This window comes from Macrotis lagotis, chromosome 4 (genome assembly GCF_037893015.1).
Source record: "Macrotis lagotis isolate mMagLag1 chromosome 4, bilby.v1.9.chrom.fasta, whole genome shotgun sequence".
In the NCBI taxonomy this organism is placed as follows: domain Eukaryota; kingdom Metazoa; phylum Chordata; class Mammalia; order Peramelemorphia; family Peramelidae; genus Macrotis; species Macrotis lagotis.
Window position 1 is genome coordinate 85,643,268 of NC_133661.1, and position 24,593 is coordinate 85,667,860.

Genomic DNA, 24,593 nt, shown 5'->3' on the forward strand with positions numbered 1-24,593 from the left:
TTTGGATTAACCAGAAAATTAAGAACCCTAGGTCAGTTGTGGGTGAATAAAAACATGGATGATTTAGGCTTAGAACTAAAGAAGACTAAGATCACCACACCCTCTAACTAGTGTAGACTTAGACAGTCATTGAATTTTTTAGCTTCATTTTCCTCAATGATAGAATAGGACTAATAAGGCCTGCTCTGTCTTCTTCACAGGAAATTGTAAAGTGCAGTGGAAAGGGTGGTTGATTTGCAGTCAGGACCTGGACTCAGATCCTGAGGCTACCATTTACTGTATGATCTAGGGCAAGTCAATTAATGTCTCTGTGCCTTGGTGTCCTCCTCTTTAAAAGGAAAGGGTTGGAAATAATTTTTGATTAGAGAAATGCAAATTAAAAAAAAAAACCAGTGAGGTATCATCTCACACTTATCAGATTGGCCAAGATGAGAGAAAGGGAAAATGATTAATGTTAGAGAGGTTGTGGGAGGATTGGGACATTGATGCATTGCTGGTGGAATTATGAATGGATCCAACCTTTCTGGAGAGCAATAAAACTGTGTTAATACTCTTTGACCCAGCTATTCCAATTCTAGGTCTATATCCAGAAGAAATTATATAAAAAAAGGGGAAAAGTCCTACATGTTCCAAAATATTCAAAGCAGCCCTTTTTGTAGTGCCAAAGAATTGAGTTTTAACTTTTCCTTTTTTAAGGAAATTTTGTAATTTGAAAATATGCATGTGCATTTGGAAAAAAAAATAAATAAAACACTTAAAAAAAAGGAAAAGATTGAACTCTGACTTCTGAAGTCTTCTTTCTCTCCAGACTATAACTCAGGTCAAAAATTGATGCCCATCAATTGGGGAATGGCTAAACAAGTTATAGTACATTAATACTATGGAATACTATAGATTTATAAGAAACCATAAATGGTCAGACTCTAGAGAAGCATGGAATGACTTACAGGATCTGATGCTGAGTGAAGGGAGTAGACCCAAGAGAACATTGTACACATCAACAACAACATTGTGAGATGAACAACCTTGATGGAAGCAGCACCTCTCTGTAGTTCAGAGAGCCAGGATGACTGGCTGTGGACTGTTATTCCTATCCAGAGGAAGAAAACAAAACACCACACACACACACACACACACACACACACTCCTCCAGAATCTGATGAACTTTATCAAAATTCTCATGTATTTCTTTCCCTTAATCCTAATTCCTCATACAGAAAATAACTAATATTAATCTGTAAACATGTTTATTAGATATATGTATGTACAGCGCTAATCTGACTGTTCACCACAGAGGGGAGGTGGGTGGGAAGGGAGGGTGGAAGGAAATTTTATAACTTGAAAATATGCATTTGCATATGAATGAAAATAGATAAGATAATACTTAAAAAATGGAAAAGGTTGAGCTCTGACCTCTGAAGTCTTCTTTCTCTCTGGACCATAAACTCAGTTCAGAAATCTCCAGGGCCTCCCATTTGTCTCTAGAATAAATTATAGCCTTTTTGTTTGTAAGTTCATCAAAAGCTGACTCCCACTGATCTTCCTCAAGTCACTCACTCCCACAGAACTCTGTTTCAATCCAACTGGCCTACTTAATTCCCTATATAGACTATTCTATCTGCCACCTGTAGTCCTTTGCAGACTGTCTCTTACGTTTTGAAAAGTCTTTCCTGTCATCTCTGTCTTTGGAATCCCTAATTTCCTTCAATTCTAAGCTTGGGTCATCTTCTATGAAATGTCTTTTATGAATGGGATCCCTTCTTTTTCAACTTTGGTCCTTTCCTCTTCAGTCCCTGTAGTTTTGCTGTCATTCATGTCTGTGTGTGTGTGTGTGTGTGTGTGTGTGTAGCTTAGAGTTTACTAATAATAGTTAATATCCATGTAGACTTTCAGGTTTCCAAAATCCTTGACATACATTTTCTTAGCATATCTCATTCAGTCCTCACAACACTGTGAGTTAAATATAGTTATCATCACCATTTCATAGATGAGGAAAGTGCCAAGAGATTTAAGTGCTTTGTTCAGGATTATGTCCCTCAGCTGGTAAAATAAAAAAAGTTAGCATTTTTGATTTTGTTTTTTTGCCTCTGGAGAACTGGAGTACAAAGCAAAGAACTTCCCAAGCCTTCATTTAAAGAGGGCTCTGAGGTCAGCCATGTTTTCATTTCCCACCTGGGTGTACTCCTTTGAGATAGATTCCATCAGGCCCCCAAGAACCTCATCATCAGAAGAACCTCATCATCAGAAAAACCTCATCATCAGGAAAACTCCATTACCCTTTGAGATTGCATCAGGCTCAGCACTCCCACCTCATCAGTTTCTCTCTCATTGGAGGACTGAGCAGAATTCCTCCCCAAGCCTTCATTTAAAGAGGGCTACCAGGTCAGTTTTCTTTTTGTGTCTTATCTTTAGCCTTTAAATTGCAAGCTTGTTGAGGGCAAAGACTGTCTTTCTTTTTTCCCCCCAATTGATATTTTATTTTATTTTTTCAATTACATGTTATAAAAGTTTTTCATCATTCATGTCCATGAATATGCATATTTATAAGTTACATAATTTCCTTCCACCCTCCCTTCCTACCCCACTTCCCTCAAAAGCAAACAGTCTGGTGAATATTGAACATATACATTTGTGTTTAGCATGATTACAGATTAGTCATTTTCTGTATGAGGAATTAAGACTAAGGGAAAAGAAAGAAAACCATGAGATAGGAAAGAAAAAAATAAGAGAAATTTTATTTGTATTGCTAGTGCTTAACTACTAGATACATGGTAAGCTCTTAATAATTGTTTTTTGATTAAGTTCTTTTATCCCTAAGATCTTTCACATTATTGACACTTAAATGCTCACAATGAGTTGAATTGAATTTTCAGGAACAAGAGAGAAAGTGGAAGCAAAGTGCTCCAGACACATGAATAATAAATGGTATCATCATGGAAGGGTTTTCTCTGTTAATTTTCAGATTTTTTTTTCTTTTAAAAATGTATTCTGAAGGCTAGGGTGAAGGAGGGTGGTTTTAACTTTCATAAGAGCCATAAATGTATTTCCCCCTGCCTAATAGAGCCTCTTTGGAAAGGCATGGGAAAATGGGGTGTTTGATTTTTTTTTTCTTTCAAGATGCCACAGCAGTGGCCTCTGACAGCTCCAAACTTAGCAGTCATGTGTGTTTCTGATTCCAGTTGCCAGGTGGAAAATAAAGGCAGGATGAGGTTGTCCACCACTCTGGCAGCTCTTCCTATTCTGCCTTTATTTTCCACCTGGCAACTGGAATCAGGTTTTTTCCCTAAGCCATGGGACACTGGGTTTTGAAAATATTATTATTGTTATTATTGTTATTATTATTATTTTATTTTTGAAAGATTTTATTTGCTTTGAATTTTATAATTTTTCTCCTAATCTTGCTTCCCTCCCCCACCCCCACAGAAGGCAGTTTGTTAGTGTTTACATTGTTTCCATGGTATGCATTGATTTAAGTTGAATATGAGGAGAGAAAAATCATATCCTTAAGGAAGAAACACATAGCATGAGATATACCAGAATTACATCATAAGATAACTTTTTAAAAAAAAATTAAAGGTCTTTGGTCTTTGTTCAAGCTCCACAATTCTTTCTTAGGATACAGATGGCATTCTCCATTGCAGGTATCCCAAAATTATGCCTGATTGTTGCCCCGTTGGTATGAGCAAGTCCATTAAGGTTGAGGGTTTTGAAATTATTTAAAAATACTTTGGGGTACTTGCATGATACATTGAATGCCAATAGTTTCACTAACATGCAATTGGTGCTCTAGGGTGGGGGTGGAGGGTAGTAATGGATATCAAGAGTAGACCATCTAATTGAAACAGTGTTGGACCAAATCCCCTGCCCACTCTCCTAAAACTTTCTCTCTCCCAGTCAGGTTAGGGAATTCTAAATTCAGACTTTCTATTGGGGAACTTACTCTGCCACTAACTAGTGAATCATTTCAAGCTCTCAGTTGTAAAATGAAGGATTTGTACACAATAAAGATCAAAGACTGTATCATTAAATAAGACGAGATTCCCCCCCCCCCCCACTAGTAAAAGAAGTGCTTGGATTAGATGGCCTAGGTTCTTTTCTAGTTCTAGATAGCACAGTGGATAGAGCACTGGTCCTGAAGTCAAGAGTACCTGGGTTTAAATCCAATCTCAAGCACTTATTAGTTGTGCAACCTTGGGCAACCTTGATTGCCTCGAATGGAGGCCCATCTTTAGTCATCTTGACCCTTATCTGACCTTGGGACCCAGGTGGCTCTGGAGGAGAAAGTAAGGCTGGTGGCTTAGCATAGCCTCCACTCACTCAAATCGAATTCATTTTCATGTTATAGCATCACTTCCCTGATGTCATAGGCTTCTTCAAGAATGAAGGAGAAACATTATCATCAGTTCCCATCATCCTTATCAGGTAGGACAATCAGACATTAAATTAAGGATCCTTTATTTCAAGTGTCAAGGAGCAGACTAGGAATATCCAATTTATGATTGTTCCTGAGGGAGAGCTTCTTTCTGCTCAAGGTGAGTTAATCATACTTTTTGAAATGTTTTTGTTACCTTTTATCTTTGATGCATCTTGATTTGCATCCTATAACTACCTAGATTTGCTACAGGAATCACCTTTGTCTCACAAGGTCTTCCAGAAATGATACTATGTGGGGTGGCTAGGTGGAGCAGTGGATAAAGCACCGGCCCTGGAGTTAGGAGTACCTGGGTTCAAATCCGGTCTCAAATACTTAATAATTACCTAGCTGTGTGGCCTTGAGCAAGCCACTTAACCCCATTTGCCTTGCAAAAACCTAAAACAAAAAACAAAAAAAAAACAGAAATGATACTATGTTTTGTAATTATCCAGGGGTGATAAATCTGCCATATACTTTGCTTGTTTTAAAATCTGGAATATTGAGATATTTCACAATTCTGGCTACTGATAAATGCAGTTCCCATAAATTAATCCAGGACAACATTCCTCATTTGCAGTCAGTTCTAAAAATCTTTTAAGTGTGAATAAGTTCATTACATTTTTAGGACTGAAGGTGGTATTATCCCTCTGTCTGTTGATGTGAAGAGTTTTCTGCAACTGCAGTTCAACTAGGGAGAAAATCCCTCAAGTTTTGGAGGCCATAGGGAGCCAAAGCAGTTTTATCTTCATGGTATATTGGGTGACTTTTTTTTGCATTAGCTATTGCTTTATTTTGAGGACTGCGACCCACCTTGATGGAATATATGACTACCTGCCAATAGAAGTGACACTAAATGATAGATCCAGTCTGTTTTTGTCATTATTACTTAGTGTCTATTGTGTCTAGTATTACTTAATATCTACAAAGGTTGAAAAGTAGAACAGGAAATAGAGTGCTAGATCTGGGGGCAGGAAGACCTTAATTCAAATCCTTCCTCAGATACTTACTAGCTAGGTAACTCTGGGAAAGACATTTAACCTTTCTCAGCCTCCATTTTCTCATCTGTAGAATGAGTATAATAGTAACCTCAAAGTACCTCAAAGGATTAATGGGAAGATCAAAGTCAAGAGAAGATAATGTATTAACTTTCACAAAGCTTTTGTGCCCCACTCTCATAAAGATAATAGTAGCTCCAGTCAAAGCTATATTAGGATCTTTATTGATAAACAAACAGACCTGACTATCTATCTGGAACTAACCCAAGTTTCCATTGTTGCTGACCTTATATCACCCTTAAATTATATAAACTAGTCCATTTGGATTTCCTTTCAGGAAAAAGGCATTTCTCTATCTGAGGGTCCTGGGGGTCTTCAAAGATTAGTCTGGAGTATAGAAAAGACCTTTTACTCCAGAAAGACTTCCTTAGCTTAGGCAAATACCTTTCTGTCAAAGGAGGCTGGAAAATATTTGAGATTTCTTGCAAGTGGTGGAGTACTACTTGACAAGAACCAGTTTCCAAAGAGTATCTTTGGAATTGTATAAGCAGAAACAATTACAGTGTAAATGGAATTGTTGCCTGAGACATCCAAGGACCTGAAATGGTATTGATGTGGAGATGACTGGCACAGTGTGAGCTGGACTTTTGTCACCTTCTTCCAGAAATGTCTGAGGAAGCTGAGATCTAAGTCTTAGATCTCCATCTACAATCTGATTATAAATCATCTCATTATAACATACATATCCTTCAAGAACCTTACCAGACTATATGGGAGTTGTGCTTTGACTTTTGCTTTCACCTCTTAGGGAGTCAGGAGTAATGTTTATATATGCACAACTATTATTCTTTTTATTATAAAAAACTATTTTTTGGGGGGTGGCTAGGTGGTACAGTGGCTAGAGCACCGGCCCTGGAGTAAGGAGTACCTGAGTTCAAATCCGGCCTCAGACACTTCATAATTACCTAGCTGTGTGGCCTTGGGCAAGCCACTTAACCCCATTTGCCTTGCAAAAAAAAGAAACCCTAAAAAAAACCCAAAACTATTTTTTCGAAGTACATCTAAAGATAAAATATTCATTTTTGTCAAGATTTTTAATTCCACATTTTTCTCCCTTCCTCCTTTTCCTCCCCCTCCCCTTAAAAGTGAGTAATCTGATATAGATTATACATGTACAACTAACTATATTAAACATATTTCCATATTAGTCATGTCATGAGAGAAGTATCAGAACAAAAGGAAAAACATGAGAAAGAAAAAAAAAAGCATAAAATAAATTTTAGGAAGTGAAAATAGTATGGTTTGGTCTGTATTCAGACTCCATAATTTTTTCCTCTGGATATGAATGGTATTTTTCATCAGAAGTCTTTTAGAATTGTCTTAGATCCTTATACGACTAAGAAGAGACGGCTCTATCATGGTTGATTATCACAAAATATTACTGTTTATGTGTACAGTATTCTGGTTCTGTTCACTTCACTCAACATCAATTTGTGTGAGTCTTTCTAGGTTTTTCTGAAATCTACTTATTTATGATTTCTTACAGAACAATAGTGTTGTTCCATCACATTCATATACCACAATTTTTCAGCCATATACCAATTGAGGGGCATTCCCTCAATTTCCAATTCTTTACTACTACAAAAATTGTTGCCAAAAATATTTTTGTACATGTGACTTCCCTTTTTTATGCTCCCTTTGAGATACAAACTGGTGTATTGCTGGATTAAAGGGTATGCACAGTTTTATAGCCCTTTGGGCACAGTTCCAAATTGCACTCCAGAATGGTTGAATCACATCACAGCTCCACCAACAGTGTTTTTACACCACTATTGTTTTAGATAGGATTGCTAGGGGATGGGCAGACTTGCCTGCCTACATTTCTGATTCTTAAAATGTAAAGCACAGGGATGAAAAGGATGACAAGATTGGTGCTTAGGGGCTAGAAGGTGGGAAAAAGCATGGTCAAGAGAAATTCCTTCTGGGAACTGAGTGCAGGGTCTTAATTTGACCTCTTTAAAAGGGAGATGATAACAATTCAGGTGAGATAGAAAATTAGACAGTTAGTGGTTTCCTGGTGGGACTACTCTGAGAAAATGGAACTTCTCTTCCCTGTCACACAGTTGAAATTTTATTTTTCCTTTAAAGCCCAACTCAGGTGCTGCTTTCTCTGTGGAGATGCCTCTCCTGAGAAAACTCTCCCTCCTCAGAGTTTTTTCTAGTATCATTTGGGCCCTTTTTGTGCACTTATCATCTCACAGAGTCATTTTTAGCTTCATGAAGCTGTTTAATCCTATTGATGAAATCTCCACTATTATTTCATTTTAGGAATTATGAGGGGACTTTGAACAAGATGATCACATTAAACCTCATTCAAAAAAGCCATAATTGCTTTGAAATTCCTTCTGGTATCCCTCCAATACCACAAATGTCCCTAAGGCATTAGGTAAATAGAATGGGTGCATGCTGGGCTTCCTGTGTTGGATGTAAATCACAACTCTGCCTTGTAAGGGAATTTCAAGGTAATACTTTACATAGCAAAAATGCTCACAGACACATGGGTATTTAAAAGGAAGAGAAATTTTGACAATACAATGCAGTGTATATAGTAAAGCAAAGTGTAGAAATGTCCTTGAGCTTGCAGTCTGGTGAATGGACAGAGATGAAACTATAAACAGTCAAGCAGGCAGCCATGTATAACAGATGCTCGTTGTATATATGAAATTAGGGAAATTTTAGATTGGTCAACTTCTTGGAAATTGGGCCCTTGAAGAGGACAGCTATGGAGAAGGACCTCATTCCACAGTGACTTTGCCTAGGGACACAGTCAGTAAGTATATGAAGTTGAATATGACCTCATGTCTTCCTGACTCTAGATTCGGTGCTCTATTCACTGAGCTAGCTAGCTACCTCTGTGTACCACCACATCTGGCTCATATCGTTTCTCATAAGACTGTTGCAGGAATGAAATGAAATAATAAACATTAAAATCATCTAAAGCAAAACATGGCATCATAAAATGTCAAAGAATATTTAAGAGTTGGAAGAACTTCCTGATGCCATCTAGTTCAACCTGTTTGCAAACAAAAATCTTTTATCCAGTATATCCAATAACTTCCTTTGCAGGAAGATGACTAGTGGGTGGATCCAGTGTGGGTCAACACAGCCCATCTACTTTGGGATAGCTCTACTATGTCAATAAGTTATTTTTTAGAACTACCCTCATTGTGCTTAGTCCTGTTCTCCTGGACTAGACAGAACAAGTCTTAATTTCCCTACCTTAGGGTAATCCTTCTGATGGTTAAAAGATAGCTGTGATATCTTAAGTTTTTCCCCTCCATACAGATGCCCCCATTTTCTTTAACCAGTCCTTGAATGCCATAATTCCACTATCCTGGTAACTCATCCCTGATTGAGCTCCAAAACATAAAATGGTCTTTCCTAAAATGTACCCCCAATCCACTACTGGGACAGAGTACAAGACTGTCATTTTTTTTAATGCTACCCACTGACCCTCTTTTAATGCTTCAGAATTTATTAGCATTTTTGTTTTCCATTGCTCACTTGACTTACTTACTGAGCTTGTAATCTGCCAAGATGCCCAGAAATTCTTCCACTAGTTTGTGAGGTTACCTTAATTATTGAAAAAGTTAGCTCCTTTTTATTTTCTCCATTTTTCTTGGTTTTCTTCATTTTTTAGTGATGAAGTTCACTTCCCCATCTCCTGCCAGAGAAGTGATGGTCTTCAAATGCAAGATGAAACACATCTTTATTTTTTTTGGATTTGACCAATGTGGGAATTTATTCGCTTGATTATGCGTATTTGTTATAAGGCTTTTATTGTTGAACAGGGAGATGGGGATAGTATCAAGGGAGAGAAAATAAATTCTTGTTAATCATAAAAAATAGTAAAATTTAAATTAAAAACTGAACTTTTACTTAGTCTGTTTTTAAAGTTTCATTTATGTATACATACACATATATGCACATATATATGCTGTATGTGTAATTTAACAAGATGGTAATGAAATTATTTTGCTTATGTCCTCTTTCTACATTTGTTTGCTTCTTGTACAAAATTTTTTAAATTGATGGGCTTTTAGGGGGTCTAAAGAATTACTACCCCTAGCCCTCCCTTTGAAGAAAAATGAATTGTCCAGTAAAATAAATAAATGGCTATGTTTGAGAATACTTATTTTTTTCCTATGTCTTTGTTCATTACTTCTGTCCATAGATACAGGAGGAAATATTTTTTGTTTTGTTTTTGGACCAAATACAATTTTTACTTGCTCTAAGTTTTTATTATTCAGAGTATTATAAGCTTGATTTTAAAAAATACTTATTTTTCTTGTGTAGAAATGTCATTTTTTAAGAGATAAAAATTAGGAAGCAGAATCTGGACTGCTTAAGAATTATAGAGCCTAGGATGGATATAACTCAGCACTGTTTGGAATGTGATAAATACATAAAAGAAATTCCAAAGAGATTTGAAGAGGAGGAACTATTTCCAGCTGAATAATTTTGAAAAGCTTCATGGAGGACATGACACCTGAAGTCATCCTTAAAGAAAGGGGAAAACTTTCTCCAGAAGCTTTGGCAATGGTAGAGAGGGTGCGGTTATTGACAAAGGATGTTTGGACTTGAGATAACCAGACCTTTCCAAATTTCTGGTTTTAGCAAGAACATCAAAGTGTTTGCGAGATATCTCTCAACCAAGTGGTTCCATTTTCTTTATAACTTAAAATAAGCTTTCCTTTCATTTTTTGAGAGGAAAGAACTCAACTTTTTTTGTCATTGGATATATGTCTCAGTTTCTTCAGAATAGGTAGAAAGTCTTCCACAGCCATGCAAATATTCAGACCAACAATACATTTCTTACAGTACAGATTTTATTTCACTTGATAAAAATTGTGAAGCACTAGGGACTTATACGCCTCTCCTCTCAGTGAAGAAGACTTTCCCCTCTTCCTTCTGATGATCCCAGAGTTTGGGTCTCCTCCCAAGGGAAAAGCAGTCAAGGATTCCTAAGAGATGTGACCCTCCTTTGAATCTGATCTTCCCAATTAATAACAGAGGGAAGAGACAGATCTGCAAAATTACTCATCTCATATCTATAGAACTCATTATTTTGGGGTCATGATTTAGATTGAATTCTTATTTAGATATAAGTTGGTCTAATTTTTAGAGGCAATTTAAGAAAAATAAGGCAACTGCCTAGGGGTTTAGAGCTGGAAAGGTGCAGTTTGCTATTGCTTTGTTTTCATTTGCTTGTAATCTATTGTGGGTGGCAGTTGGTTCTGAATGTGCAGGTGAGCCAAGTCTTGTGAAATTGCACCTGGTGGCTGGCAAAAAAAAAAACAAACCCCCAAAAACTATTCCCTTCTTTAGAAATTTAGCAACTGAATGCCGATTAAGGAAGGAGAATACCACTATGGAATAGCCTTCTATTTCTAGAACCATCCATTTGGCTACCTTTAAAACACAGAATTGTAGTTCTTTGTGGTGACTAAACTGGATTTTTCTTTCATTTTCATGAGTTATGGAGGACAATTACATTTTTTCCCCTTGGGGTGCCAAAACAACTAGGTTTAATTCCACACAGATGCTTAAACTTTTAAAATCATAACTATAAGATTGTTTTATTAGTAAAAATGTTTAACAACCTGCTCTCTGATAGGGAGAGGGGGATGTACCCAAGGTATATCTTTTTTTTTTTTTTTTTTTTTTAAGTTTTGGCTTGCCCAAGGCCACACAGCTAGGTAATTATTAAGTGTCTGAGGCTGGATTTGATCTCAGGTACTCCTGACTCCAGGGCCAGTGCTCTATCCACTGTGCCACCTAGCTGCCTCCCAAGGTAAATCTTTAACTTTTTATCTCTATAACTAACCCCCCCCCACTCCCATTACTTTTATTTCCAGACAATCAGTAGAACAGTGAATCAAGCCCTGTTTTTATTTTTTGTGTTTGTTGATATCCAAGATGTAAAAGGCCATAATGAAAATTTTACAATTTTACAAGCTGGCTCCAGCATCCCTGAAAAAAGATAATTTGTTGTGAATCCTTCCAGTCTCTTTGATTCTCTGGATTTCATTGTCCATAAAATGAGATTGAGACAGAGGAACTCTCAGGTTTGAAGTTTAATTAAATCTGAGGATATTGCAGTAATTTTACTATAATGAATAGAAGAGGCTTCCACCTTAATTTTTTGTTAACTGTAGTAGCTTTGCAGTTGTGAGTTTCAGAAATTCAATTACTTTTTCTTACTCTGCTTCCTTACTCTTGCTAATTGGGAGCTGTGAAATCACCTCCAGTTTAGGTAGCAGTGGCAAGAAGTAGTCAGAGACCCAGGTGGCCTACACATTGTGTAGACAATCCAAGAATTGATTGCAACATCTATTGCACTTCACAGGTGGGTGTTACGTGATATCAAGATTGAACTACAAAGTAGAGCAGAGTTCAGCCTATTTTATTACAGGTGCTTAACTTTCCTTTTATTCCTCTCTAATAGTAGTTATAATATTTATTTAATATAATATAATCTTTTTTAGGTTTTTTTGCAAGGCAATAGGGTTAAGTGGCTTGCCCAAGGCCACACAGCTAGATAATAAGTATCTGAGGCTGGATTTGAACTTGGGTTCTCCTGACTCTGGGGCCAGTGCTCTATCCACTGCACCACCTAGCTGCTCCGATAATATAATATTTATTTTAAAATTTTAAATTTTTTTTTACAATTTCATTCAAACATAGTTTTCATCCATCATTCATCATTTTGCAAACTTTTGAGTTCCAAGTTTTTTCTGTCCTTTTTTCTCCTCTCTTTTCATGGTAATGAACAATATGATATAGGCAGTACATATCCATTTGGATTTAACAGATTTCCATATTAGTCATGTTGTGAAAGAAGAATCAGAACTTTAAAAGGGGGAAAAGAAAGAATGAGAAAGAAAGAAAAAAACAAAAGTAGTTTTAGAAAATGAACATAATATGCTTTGCTTTATATTTAGACTCCATAATTTATCTCTGGATGTGGATGACATTTTTCATAACAAGTTTCTACTGAACTGCTGAGAGGAACTGTGTCTATCATAATAGATCATCACACAGTGTTGCTGTTAATATGTACAGTGTTCTCCTGGTTCTGCTGACTTCATTCAGCATTGGTTCATGCAAGGTTTTTCTAAAGTCTGGCTGAATAGCTTATATTTATGTAGAATTTTAAGGGTTTGCAAAACTCTCTACATATGTTATGTCATTTGATTCTCAAAACAATTTTTTTAGGTTGGTGTTCTTATTAAGATGAAGAAACTGAAGCTTAGAGACTGTAGCTTGACTAGGAATCACATAGCTAATATATATCTGAGATTGTCTTTGAACTTCCTTCCTCAAATCCAGTACTCTATCCACTAGGTGACCTAGCAGATCTTAGATGAGAGTCCATTAGTAGTTTTCAGGGGGTTCTTGAACTTGAATGGGAAAATATTACATCTTTATCTCAATATAATTTATTTCTTTTGTATTTTATTTTATGCATTTATAACATTATTCTGAGAAGGGGTCTTCAGGCTTTTAGTAGATTCTCAAAGAGACCTATAAAGCAAAAATTGGTTAAGAACCTCTGGGCTAACTTTCATAGAATCATAACTCTGTAAAGAATATGAAACACTGTAAAATCAAATCTGCTTCATTCTATAGGTGAGGCAACTGAGATCCTACTGTGGGGATGTAACTGACTAGATATAATAAAAGTGAATGATAGAGAAAGGATTAGAACCCTGGTCTTTTGAATCCTAATGGAATGATATTACATGCTCAACCACCATAAGACTACTTTGACTTTTGCATAATGGTGGGTTTTTATTTGTATATATACTGTGAAATACAGTTTGAAGGTACAGTGGTGTATAGTTGGGTTTTAGCGGTGTGAAGCATTCTCCTTTTTCTTTTCCTTTCCAGAGTTGGGGAGTTTAGAATCCCAACAATTGCTCCATCAGTCCAAGAACCGAAGCAGATCTTAGGAGCAAGCACTAAGAATAATTTGGTTTAAGTGTGAATCTTCTCTTCTACTGTAAGGGTACTTTTTATTGTAATCATTCTCATTTTAGGTATCTAGGCTAATGACCTGAGGAGGAAGTGACATATTCAAATTACCTCCTCTCAAAACTTCCTCCCTTTTCTAATCACCTCTAATGGTCCATAAACTTTTACATATTTTGTAACCTCTTTCTTCTTCGTCTTCTTTTTTTTTTTAGATTTTTTTCAAGGCAATGGGGTTAAGTGGCTTGCCCAAGGCCACACGGCTAGGTAATTATTAAGTGTCTGAGACTGGATTTGAACCCGTACTCCTGACTCCAAGCTTTTGCTCTATTCACTGCACCACCTAGCTGCCCCAACCTCTTTCTTCTTAAAAAAAATTATTTTAAAATTCCCCACCCTAGTTACATGTATAAACAAGTTTTAACATTTATTTCCGAAACCTTGATATCCAAATTCTCTCCCTTCCTCCCGCCCTACTTCCCCTCATTGAGAAAGCAAGTTATTTGGTATAGGTTAAAAATGTATAGCTTTTAAAAAACATTACTTCAATTGTATTGTTGTAAAAATAAATATACCCCCCACAAAAAAAGAGAAACCTAGTGGAAAAAAAAGTGACAAAAAAGTATATTTTAGTTGTATTCAGACATCATCAGCTCTGTCTTTGGGATGGATAGCATTCTTTATCAAAAGACCTTCAGATTTTTCTTCCCCTTGTATCTGCTCATGTATCTGCCGAGAGCATCCTGTTCATCATTTCCCATAACAGAACATCTTAATCATAACATTTCATCTTACATACCACCATTTGTTTAACTGTTTCCCAACTGGTGGGCATCCTCTCAATCTCCAGTTCTGTGCCACCAGAAAAGAGTTGCTATAAATATCCTTATACACGTAGATTCTTTTCTTTCTGTATTTCATCTCTTTTGGAATATAGACCTAGCAGCAGTATTGCTAGGCCAAAGGGTAGGTATGGTGTTATAGCCCTTTGAGCTTTGTTCTACTGTAACCTCTTTCATTGGTAGTTGCTGCTTCTCTTACTCCTAACTCTAAGAAGGGTCTATAGGCCTCACCAGAACTGTCAAAAGTCAATCAATCAATAAATTTTTATTAAATTCTTAATATGTGCTGAAGACTGGGGATACAGAAAGAACACTAGATAGTCCCTGCCTTCAAGAAGCTTATAGTCTAATGGGGGAGAATAATAAGTAAGCAAATATGTACCAACAAATTATTTACAAGAATTCTCTTAGAATTAAGAGAGTTGGGGAAAGGTTCCCTGTAGAAGGTGGGATTTTAGTTGTAGTTTAAAGGAAGTCAGGGAGGTCAGTAGGTAGAGAAGAGGCAGAATAATATTCCAGGCATGGTGGCTCTGAGATTGAGAGATGGAGAATCTTGATTCTGAGGCCAGTGCCACTTGATCAAAGAATAAATGATAGGGGGTAAACTGAAAGAAGATTGGAAAGGTAGAAGGGGGCCAGACCAGATTAAAAAAGGGTTAGGGTTCGAATACCAAAAAAGAGGATTTTGTGTTTTATCCTGGAGGGAATAGGGAACCACTAGAGTTGAGAAAACTGCTAGAGGAGAGAGAGAGAGAGAGAGAGAGAGAGAGAGAGAGAGAGAGAGAGAGAGAGAGAGTGTGAGTATGTGGAGGGGGCTTTGGGGAGAAGTGACATGATCAGACCTGCACTTTAGGAAAATGACTTTGATAACTGAATGGAGGAGGAACCTGGGGTAAGGAGAGACTTGAGATAGGCAGATCTACCAAGAGGCAATTGAAATAGTGCAACTGTGAGGTGGTAAGTCACTGCACCAGAATGGTAGCTATGTCAGAGGAAACAAGAGGGCATCTATGAGAGTTATTGGAAAAGTGAAATTCACAGCCCTTGGCAACAGCTTGGATGTGGGAGAGTGAGAGAAAGAAGACTAGGAAGACTTTTAGGTTGGAAACCTGAAGGACAAAGAAGATGGTGTTACCCTCTATAGTAATAAGGAGGTTAAGAATTCCTGTTTTAGACCCAGCTTGGACATTATTACCCCCCCCCCCCCAGCCCCATGTCCTGGGACTCTTTCCAGGAGACTTGTTTGTCCTCCCTATGTAACCCCTGCTTCCCAACTGATTTCCATGCTTCTTTTCCAGCAATTGACTGAATTTTACCAATTACCAATTCATGCTTCTTAACTTCATGAATGTCTTCAACTCTGCTCCCAGTCCTTAAACTTTCTCAGAATTATTATCTTCTCAACACTTTTCCAAATAGAACAGAAGAGGGATCTTCTTCCAGAACATTGTTCTATCAGTCATCTCTCCATTGTGAATCTTTAATCTGTCTTAAATAGTTTGCCAATGATTTTTTTCCCTGACTGCCTGTAAACATATCCTGGCAGCAGAGTATAGTAGATAGGACACTAGACTTTCAGCCAAGATGACTTGGGCTCAAGTACAGCTTCTGATGCTTACTAGCTATGTGACCTCATGGGACCACTTAATCTTTCTGTATAGTAATAGCAGCAGCAGTAGTGGCAGAAGTATTAGTAATAGCAGCAGCAGTAACAGCAGCACTAGCTATAGCTGTAACAGTAGCAACAATAGTCTTAGTATCAGTAATAGCAATAGTAGTGGCCATAGTAGCATCCGTAGCAGTAACAATAGCACTAGCAGTTGCAGAAGTAATTTTCCCCAGAGGTAAAATAAGGGATTAAACTTGATGGTCTTCTAACTCTAAATCTATCATCCTCAAGTCTAGAAAAGCTTTCCCTTTTCCCTTATGTCTTCTCCAGTTACTGCCCAGTCTTTCTCCTTCCTTTCACTGCTACCTTTCTTGTAAAAATGTTTATAGTTTCCTTAATGTCTACTTTTTCTTCAACCTCTTGAAGTTGGATTCTACGCACCACTCTTTAGTCTCTCTCAAAGATTACTGAGTGACTGATATCAGATCTCATCTTTTTTGGGATCTTGTTTTTTTGTTTTTTATCAGGATTCTATCCTGTTGACCTTTATAGAACTCTACTCTGCCAATCTCTTTTCTATTGGGTGGTTAGAGTACTTTCTGTTTTCAAAGTCAGAAAAATCTTCTAATCCTCCTTTTCCCAATACTTAGAGAAGGGACTGTTCCTTTGTTGACTCCTCATCTTCTGCCTCTCCTTATAAATAGGTATTCTCAGGGATCTGACAATGGTATTCTTAGTTTTCTCTGTTTACCCTGACCCTCTTAGTAATATTATTTATTCCATTGTTAACCACCTCCAGGGATAAGACTCTCTAAGTCCCAGCTAGCTTTTCAGAACTCTACTGGGGAGTTTTCTTGACAAAGATGCTAGAATGCCTTGCCATTGTCCAGGAACATATAGCTAATAAGTGTCTGAGGCTGGATTTTAATTCATCGAGAGTCTTTCAGATTCCAAGCCCAGTGCTCTGTCTATGATAGTAGATAATCAGCTGCCAGTAGATAAAGAACCTGCATATCCAGGCCAAATGTACCTGAATATCCTACTGGCACCCCCAAATTTAGTCCAAAATGGAACTCATTATCTCCACCTGAAACTGAATTCCTTTTTTTGTTTGTGGTCCCACAAATTTGCTCTTCTATGTTCATAATCTTGAGGTTTTTCTTTCACTCTTCCCTTTCCCTTACTTCAGATGTGATCAGGTACAAATTTGTATGGATGCTGTCTATATGACATCTTTCATATCCATTTCCTCATTTACCTTTTTGATATTTTTGTTTCCTAATTAGAGACTTCTGCTGTCTAAATAGACTTGTGGAAGGAAGAGGGAAATGAAATTCAAAGAGAACTGCAGCTAATGAAAGCACAAGATTTTACAGAGAAGACAGGAATGGAGGTGGAGGGATATTTCTGGCTATAGATGAATGGTTTGTCCATTGGTAGCAATAGGGATATGTTGGCTTTGCTATCCTGGGATTTGAAGTTTCCCTGGCTTCCATGGTACTTGTGCCTGCTTTCACCTGACCAAGGTCCTTAACTTTGCCATTCATATCTACAGATGAAAAATGGAGCCATGTGTGTTGGGTTCTGCATTTGCCATGGACAAATTGTCAGGACAGAGTTCTGATCTAGAGATTTCTCCTTAGAGATAGCATTAGATTGATTGATGGTCAGTGCCTTTGCTGAGGCTATTTATTCTTTATACTTGAATGTCCTTTTCTTCCCCTCCCCCTTAATCTGCTGAATTCTTATCCATACTTTAAAGCTTGCCTCAAATATCACATTCTTAGAGAACCTTTCCTGTTTTTTCCAGTCAGTGATGTGTATTCTCCTCTCCAACTCCTTTATCATTGCACTTGTTTGTATAACACTTTATTTTTTATTTTTTAAATATTTTATTTATTTTGAGTTATACAATTTTCCCCCATTCTTTCTTCCCTCCCCCACCCCCCCCACAAAAGGCATTCTGTTAGTCTTTACATTGGTTCCATCTTATATATTGATCTCAGTTGAATGTGATGAGAGAGAAATCCTATCCTTAAGGAAGAAAAATAAAGTATGAGAGTGAAATTACATAATAATAACATAACTTTTTTTTTTCTAATTTGATGATAATAGTCTTTGATCTTTGTTCAAAGTCCATAATTCTAACTGATATATTATTGTCTGATCTTGTTATCTCTTATACTTTATTTTCTTCCTTAAGGATATGATTTCTCATCACACTCAATTTGGATCAATGTACAGAAACAATGTAGAGACTGACAAATTGCTTTCTGTGGGGGGGTGGGGGGAGGGAAGTAAAATTGGGGGGGGAAATTCTAAAACTCAAAATAAATAAAATCTTTAATTAAAAAAAAATTCAGAGGGGCAAGTAGAAAAAAAAACAGTCCATAATTCTTTCTCTGGATACAGATGGTATTCTCCATTGCAGATAGCCCAAAATTGTCCCTGCTTGTTGCACTGAAGGGATGAGCAAGTCCATCAAGGTTGATCATCACCCCCAAGGTGCTGTTAGGGTGTACAATGTTTTTCTGGTTCTTCGAATCTCGTTCAGCATCAGTTCATGCAAATCCTTCCAGGCTTCCCTGAATTCCCATCCCTCCTGGTTTCTAATAGAACAAAGGTGTTCCATGACTGGTTGTATAACACTTTAAAAAGAATCTTTAATATCTTTTGTGTTTACATTCCTCTTTGTTCTGAATGTATCCACCCCCCCTTTCTACTTAAAGTTTTATTACTTGCAATGAAGAATTTAATTCTACATATTTTATTTTATGCATTTAAAAAACATAATCCCAAGAAGGGTCCCTATGCTTCCTCAGACTGGGCCAAGCATAAGATGTACTATGTTAGACTGTAAACTATATGAATTCAGTGTCAGTCTGATTTAATTTGCCACTTCCTTCCTTCACTCCCCTACTAGTGTCAAGAATTTACTTAATAAATGTTACTTTATTTATATTTTGTTTTACTCACCCTAAAAAGGTTATTGGGAGGAACAAATGAGAATTTATGTAATATGGTTTGTGCTATAAAATTCTATAGAATTTTGAATATCTAATACTGGTGAAAATTAAAAAAATGAAGAATTAAGAGAATCTTAGTTGGAGATTTGTAATTATCCTGTATTGATAGTGGTCTATATAAAAGAGAGACAGCATGATGTAGGGTGTGTCTTTGTGTTAATGGTTATTGTTTTTGTTAGTTAAATATTTTATGTTCCTTTTGCCTTGGGAAAAATGTCAATTCTAGATTATTCTTAGTGGGAAAGCTTTGCTGTTCTGATGAGGCTGAGAACAAGAAGATGGTCCCTGTCCAAGCCTGATTGATCCTCTTTGGGGGTTTGGTTGGAGCAGTGTACAGCCATTGTAGGGGAAAAGGGGATGTATAGAAATCACAATATTAAATTTAATTTGAATTGTTAACATTTTCTCTATCATTTTCTTAAGTCTAGTCAATCAATCAACAATCAAGTTCTGATTTGTAGCATTTGATGTTTTCTGAGGTGTAAATACTCATAATTAAAACTTGAGAGTCTGTCTTAAGTTGGACCTACCCAGCACTCCCCCAAGTGGGGACCACACCTGGGCTAAATTTACTAGGCTAATTAATTAATTAAAAAATCAGATCAAATACAATCAGTTCATCACCAAGCATTTTAGACACTGGAAATAGAAATTTAGAAGCAAAACTGACTTTTTTTCCTAAAGGGAAAATGTCTAATGGAAACTATGAGCCTAATGGAAGGAGGGTAACAAGTGAGACCTCATGCAAAGGTAGGTAATAAATGAGCTGAAATTTAAAGAAAATCAGAGATTCTAAGAGAAGGAAATATGGACAAAATGTTTTCCAAGTAGGGAAGCAACCCTCTAATGTGTATTCACCTCATAATGGCATGTTCATTTTTAGTTTTCTTATGATCTATGAACTTCCTCCTTTCTTCTGCCTCTTAGACACTGATTTCCAATAGAACGCAACTCAGATACTTCTCTTTTCTTCATCTTCCCTCCCCTCTCATTCCCCTTACTAGTATTTCTGTATTTTTGTGTTTTGTGTGTGTGTGTGTGTGTGTGTGTGTGTATTTGGATGCTATATGAACACATGTTACCTTCCCCAACAGAATATGAACTCCTTTAGGGTAGGCTGCTTCACTTTTTTCCATGTATACCCTAAGACCTAGCATAATACTTGGAACATAATGGGGGCTTAATATATGCTTGCTAATTAAATGTAGCCTTCAGTGTCAGGAATCCTTACCTCTGCTTTATGAGACCTCCATGTGCTATTTTTGACCTTGACCTTTCTGAATTTATGCATTGTGATAATATGTTTAATTGAAGTGGTCAGAGTTCCATTTTGGGACATTTAGTATCTTATGAATTCTTTTTTTATCTATTCCCCCCCTTATCTCCTCTAGCCTTCCCATGGTTTGGCATGGACATTGGTGGAACACTGGTTAAACTGGTCTACTTTGAACCAAAAGACATTACAGCAGAGGAGGAGCAAGAGGAAGTGGAGAATTTGAAGAGCATAAGGAAGTACTTGACTTCTAACACAGCTTATGGGAAAACTGGGATCCGAGATGTGCACCTGGAGCTCAAGAATGTCACTATGTGTGGGCGAAAAGGCAACTTGCACTTCATTCGATTCCCCAGTTGTGCCATGCATAGATTCATTCAGATGGGAAGTGAAAAGAATTTCTCCAGTCTTCACACGACCCTCTGTGCCACAGGAGGTGGGGCTTTCAAATTCGAAGAGGATTTTAGAATGGTATGTGGGTGTTGCTTTAAAAACATTTTTTTTATCCTGAATTGTGATTTTACTGTTAGGGAACTTTTGGGGAGAAAAAAATATCTTCTGAACATGCAGATAGGCATTTTTACTTCTATTTTTACAACTATTTAGCAAATTCTGGTCTTAGGGAGTTGCCTGAAATACCCTAGAGAGGTGAATGACTTGTTCTGGGTCACACAGCACATAGAAAAGTTCACAGGGTTGAATTAAATTCAAGTCTGTCTCTGAGGCCAGTTTTCAGCACCACTCTCATTCATTCTTACTTAAAAAAAGGAAAAAAGTATTAGTGATCTTGACACTTCATCTTTTTAAAATGTGAATGTAGCTCAGCAAACTACACAACTAATCAAATTAATTTCTTGCTAAAAAAAGTTTGCTTCTAGAACATAGTTTAATGTTGCATTACATATTATTAGAGGTAACTCTTATGTGAACTGTATAGTATAGGTTATCTGACTGAAGTCCACAGGTCTGATGATCTTATAATGAGTAGCTGCTAGAAGAATACTTAGAGGCTTCCCATTATTTCTCACAGACCCAAAGCATTTCTAGAAATTTAGGGCACTTTTTGAGATCATCTTGGTTGGTTCTTAATTTGGGGGTCATGAACTTGTTTTTTTTTTTTAGATTTTTTTAAGGCAATGGGGTTAAGTGGCTTGCCCAAGGCCACACGGCTAAGTAATTATTAAGTGTCTGAGGTCGGATTTGAACCCAGGTACTTCTGACTCCAAGGCTGGTGCTCTATTCACTGCGCCACCTAGCCGTCTCTTGAACTTGGTTTTAGAAAAAAATTTTGATAATTATATTTTGATTTGATTGGTTTCCTTTGTGTTCTTAAAATATAAAAATAAAATGTTTATTATATGTATTTAAAATAAATAGATAAAATATATTTTATACATTTAGAAATGATATTCTAGAAGGGGTCTTTAGGTTTCCCCAGGATACTTCTCAAAGAGTATTAGCCTCCCAAAATTAAGAACCCCAGTGCTAGTACTACTGTCTTCATTGTAAAGATAAGTAAATTTTATTAAACCCATAGCTCATTATTAAGAACAATCAAGACTTGAATTCAGGTATTCTGATTGCCAGTCTTACTCTTATTTTCTTAATATTGTTTCATTTAGTAATTTCACACCTGCATTAAAATGAAATATTTTCAGTTATTTATAGGTCAATTTGAATAATATCAAGGAGTCTTGAATAATATCTATTCACTGTAAATAGAAGATTCCATGTTTTGGTTAATGTCCTAGACCAAGGACGGATATCTTTCTTTTTGTTTTTTAATAACCTGTGAGCTGCTAAGAGGTTTTTACATATTTAGATACAATAAAACTTTATCTGAAAATGTAAAAAAAATTCTTAGCTCTAGAGAGACTGTACAGAAATTGCAGAAGGCTTCATTTGACCTAGTTTTCTGATTCCTAATTCTGGACCAACACTTCTTTGCCCATCTGGATGCCAAATGTTTTATTAAATGAGATAGAAATGGTTTGCTTTTGAAGAACTAATATGATGTCCTGCAAAGAATGCTAGACTTATAACTCAAACCTCTACAATTACACTTACCTTCAATGAGATTTTGAGCAAGTTCATCTCATTAAAGGTTTTTCAGGTCCCTCATACATAAAAAAATGAAATGGCTGCACTAGATAAGATGTTTCTAGTACTGAATTTATGATATGATGAGATAATCCTTCTGGGAAGATATTTATATACTATTCTGTAAATACATTGCTTGGAACTCAATGTTACAAATGTTGGTTAAACTTCCAAGCCAGTTCATATCTACAGCGTTACTCCATATTGTAGCTGATATATATAGCATTAATTCAACATGCTATTGATTAAATGAACTTTAGTTGAGTCTAGTGGAAAGAATGTTGGACTAGGAATCAAGGGACAGATGCTTTACTCAATGCTTTCATATTTAACAGTTGTGTTGCCTTGGGCAAGAGGAAATTTAACCTGTGTCCTAATTTCCTTATCTTCCCCATTGTTATAGTCATAATCTACCTTGCCCTGGGCTGCCTCACCTCTAATGACTTTCTCTGACAACCTGGAAATAAGAGCCAAGAAAGTACTTTGAGAAGAAAAAGAACCATAGAAATGGACATAATCAAGAGTTAGGAGAGGTGCTGGGAAAATTCTAGCTTATGTTGCATACCTTTTTCAAGTAGTGATCTAAGTCAGTCTGAGCCCACTGGGGGAATAAAAGATCTCTAAGGCCTCTTAGAGCTAGCAGTTTGATAGTGCTAACAGTCTGAATCTTCAATTATACATGTTTACTATGATCAGAGTTCTCCTTATACAGATCAGAAGTCCCTGCTTTGGCATCTTGTCAAAAGCAATTTTTCCTTCTTCCTATTAATTCTGGTGAACCTGTATTTGGAGGAGGATATGAGGAATGGGAAGGTTGGTAGCAGGAGGTAGAAGCAAGTGAGGAAGGGTGTCCAAGGACACTCCTGGTTGTTAAAAATGGTTCATGGACTTTATCAAAGTTTGGAGGCAGGAAAGAAGATGGCATGAGATTTAGTCAGGTGGCCTGGTTCTGTCATTGACTCTCTGTGATGCTTAGGTTGTGATAATTTACCTTCTCAGGCATCCATTCTATTTATTTATTAGTAAAAGGAACAGGATAGAGTAGATGATTTTGTAGGGCTTTTCATATCCCTTGGATCAAGCAGTAGTGTTAAATGGTGTTGAAGCCAGAAGGACATAGGGTCAAATCTTGCCTCCAACATATCAATTAGCTGTATAACTTTGGGAAAGACACTTAACACCCTTAATAGATAAGACAACTCTAAGACTTTTAAGTTACAGAGAAGGTGTTAACCTGCACTAGTAAAAGAATTTCCTCACATGAGAGTTTCTTATATCACTACAATCATAGATCCTTATCCCTTCTATTGCTAATATTCTGTGATTCTGCTCAAGAAGTTAAAATGAGAATGGAAAACTGTCTAGCAACTTTTCTGTAGAGAATGATGGTGAGCAACATCATCTTCATTTTTAGAGAAATAATTCATTTCCCAAAAGTTCCTTTTATGAGAACTAATGGAGGCACAGGCCACTCTATTGATATTTGTGAAGGGGGATTCATAGGCCATGCCTGAGGCAGTTGTCTGAATTTAGATTGTGGTCAGGATAGTGGGGTCAACTGGTATTTCCCTGGAACCTTTGAGATGATTGAGTATAGATAGAACATTTAGTCTTAATATCACTACCAGGGCAATAGCCCAATATTCTGAATGATTTAGGTATCTCTTGATTCATTTCTTCTGTTGAGTCAGAATCAAGTAGGAGGGTATTTCAGTGATCTCCTGCTCCAATTCTGTACCTCAGCAGGAATCTTATTCACAAAGTCTTGGACAAATATTTGTACAACTTCCCCTGAAGTCCTCCTGAAGAAGACCATTCTGCTTTGGGAATGCTCTAAATGTTGGGAAGTTTGACCTCCTAGAGAATTGACCTCTGCCTTTCCCATGTCGCACCTATTCTACCTTCTGGCGTTAAGCAGAATAACTCCTTCCTCTGCCCAGAAACATGCAGTAACTTTCTATAGCCTGATATTGAAGGTCTTTTCCTATATGGCTCCCAAGTACCCTTTTAGTCTTTCTCTATTCCTTTTCACAACTAGATATTCTAGGGTGGCTGGACTGCTAGCTGCTTGTCCAGCCTTCTCCTACTTCTGGCTATTTGCCCACCTTGTTCATGCCTGGATCACTATATTGAAATTTCTCTCCCAGTGATATTAATGTAGTTTCCAAAAAATGGCTCAAGACATAAAGCTTTCAAGACATAATTTATAGAGTAGAAGAATCTGAATGTCTGTTTGATGCTTGAGTGCTAAGGGGGCTCACATACATAGTATGATTGGGAAAATGAAATGTAATTAAATT

General features: G+C 36.8%; 1 protein-coding gene across 8 annotated transcripts in view; it reads left to right on the forward strand.

Moving 5' to 3' along the window:
* The window catches only part of PANK1 (pantothenate kinase 1), a 71,821-nt gene that overhangs the window by 19,536 nt on the left and 27,692 nt on the right, over positions 1-24,593 (forward strand). For 6 of the 8 annotated variants that reach the window (XM_074233401.1, XM_074233402.1, XM_074233399.1 and 3 more), the window contains one exon: positions 20,312-20,664. In XM_074233401.1, the coding sequence (XP_074089502.1) occupies positions 20,312-20,664 (353 nt within the window). Of the gene's footprint in view, positions 1-3,260; positions 4,423-20,311; positions 20,665-24,593 lie in introns of those variants that run through there. The other 2 variants (XM_074233403.1, XM_074233404.1) reach the window with 2 other exon arrangements.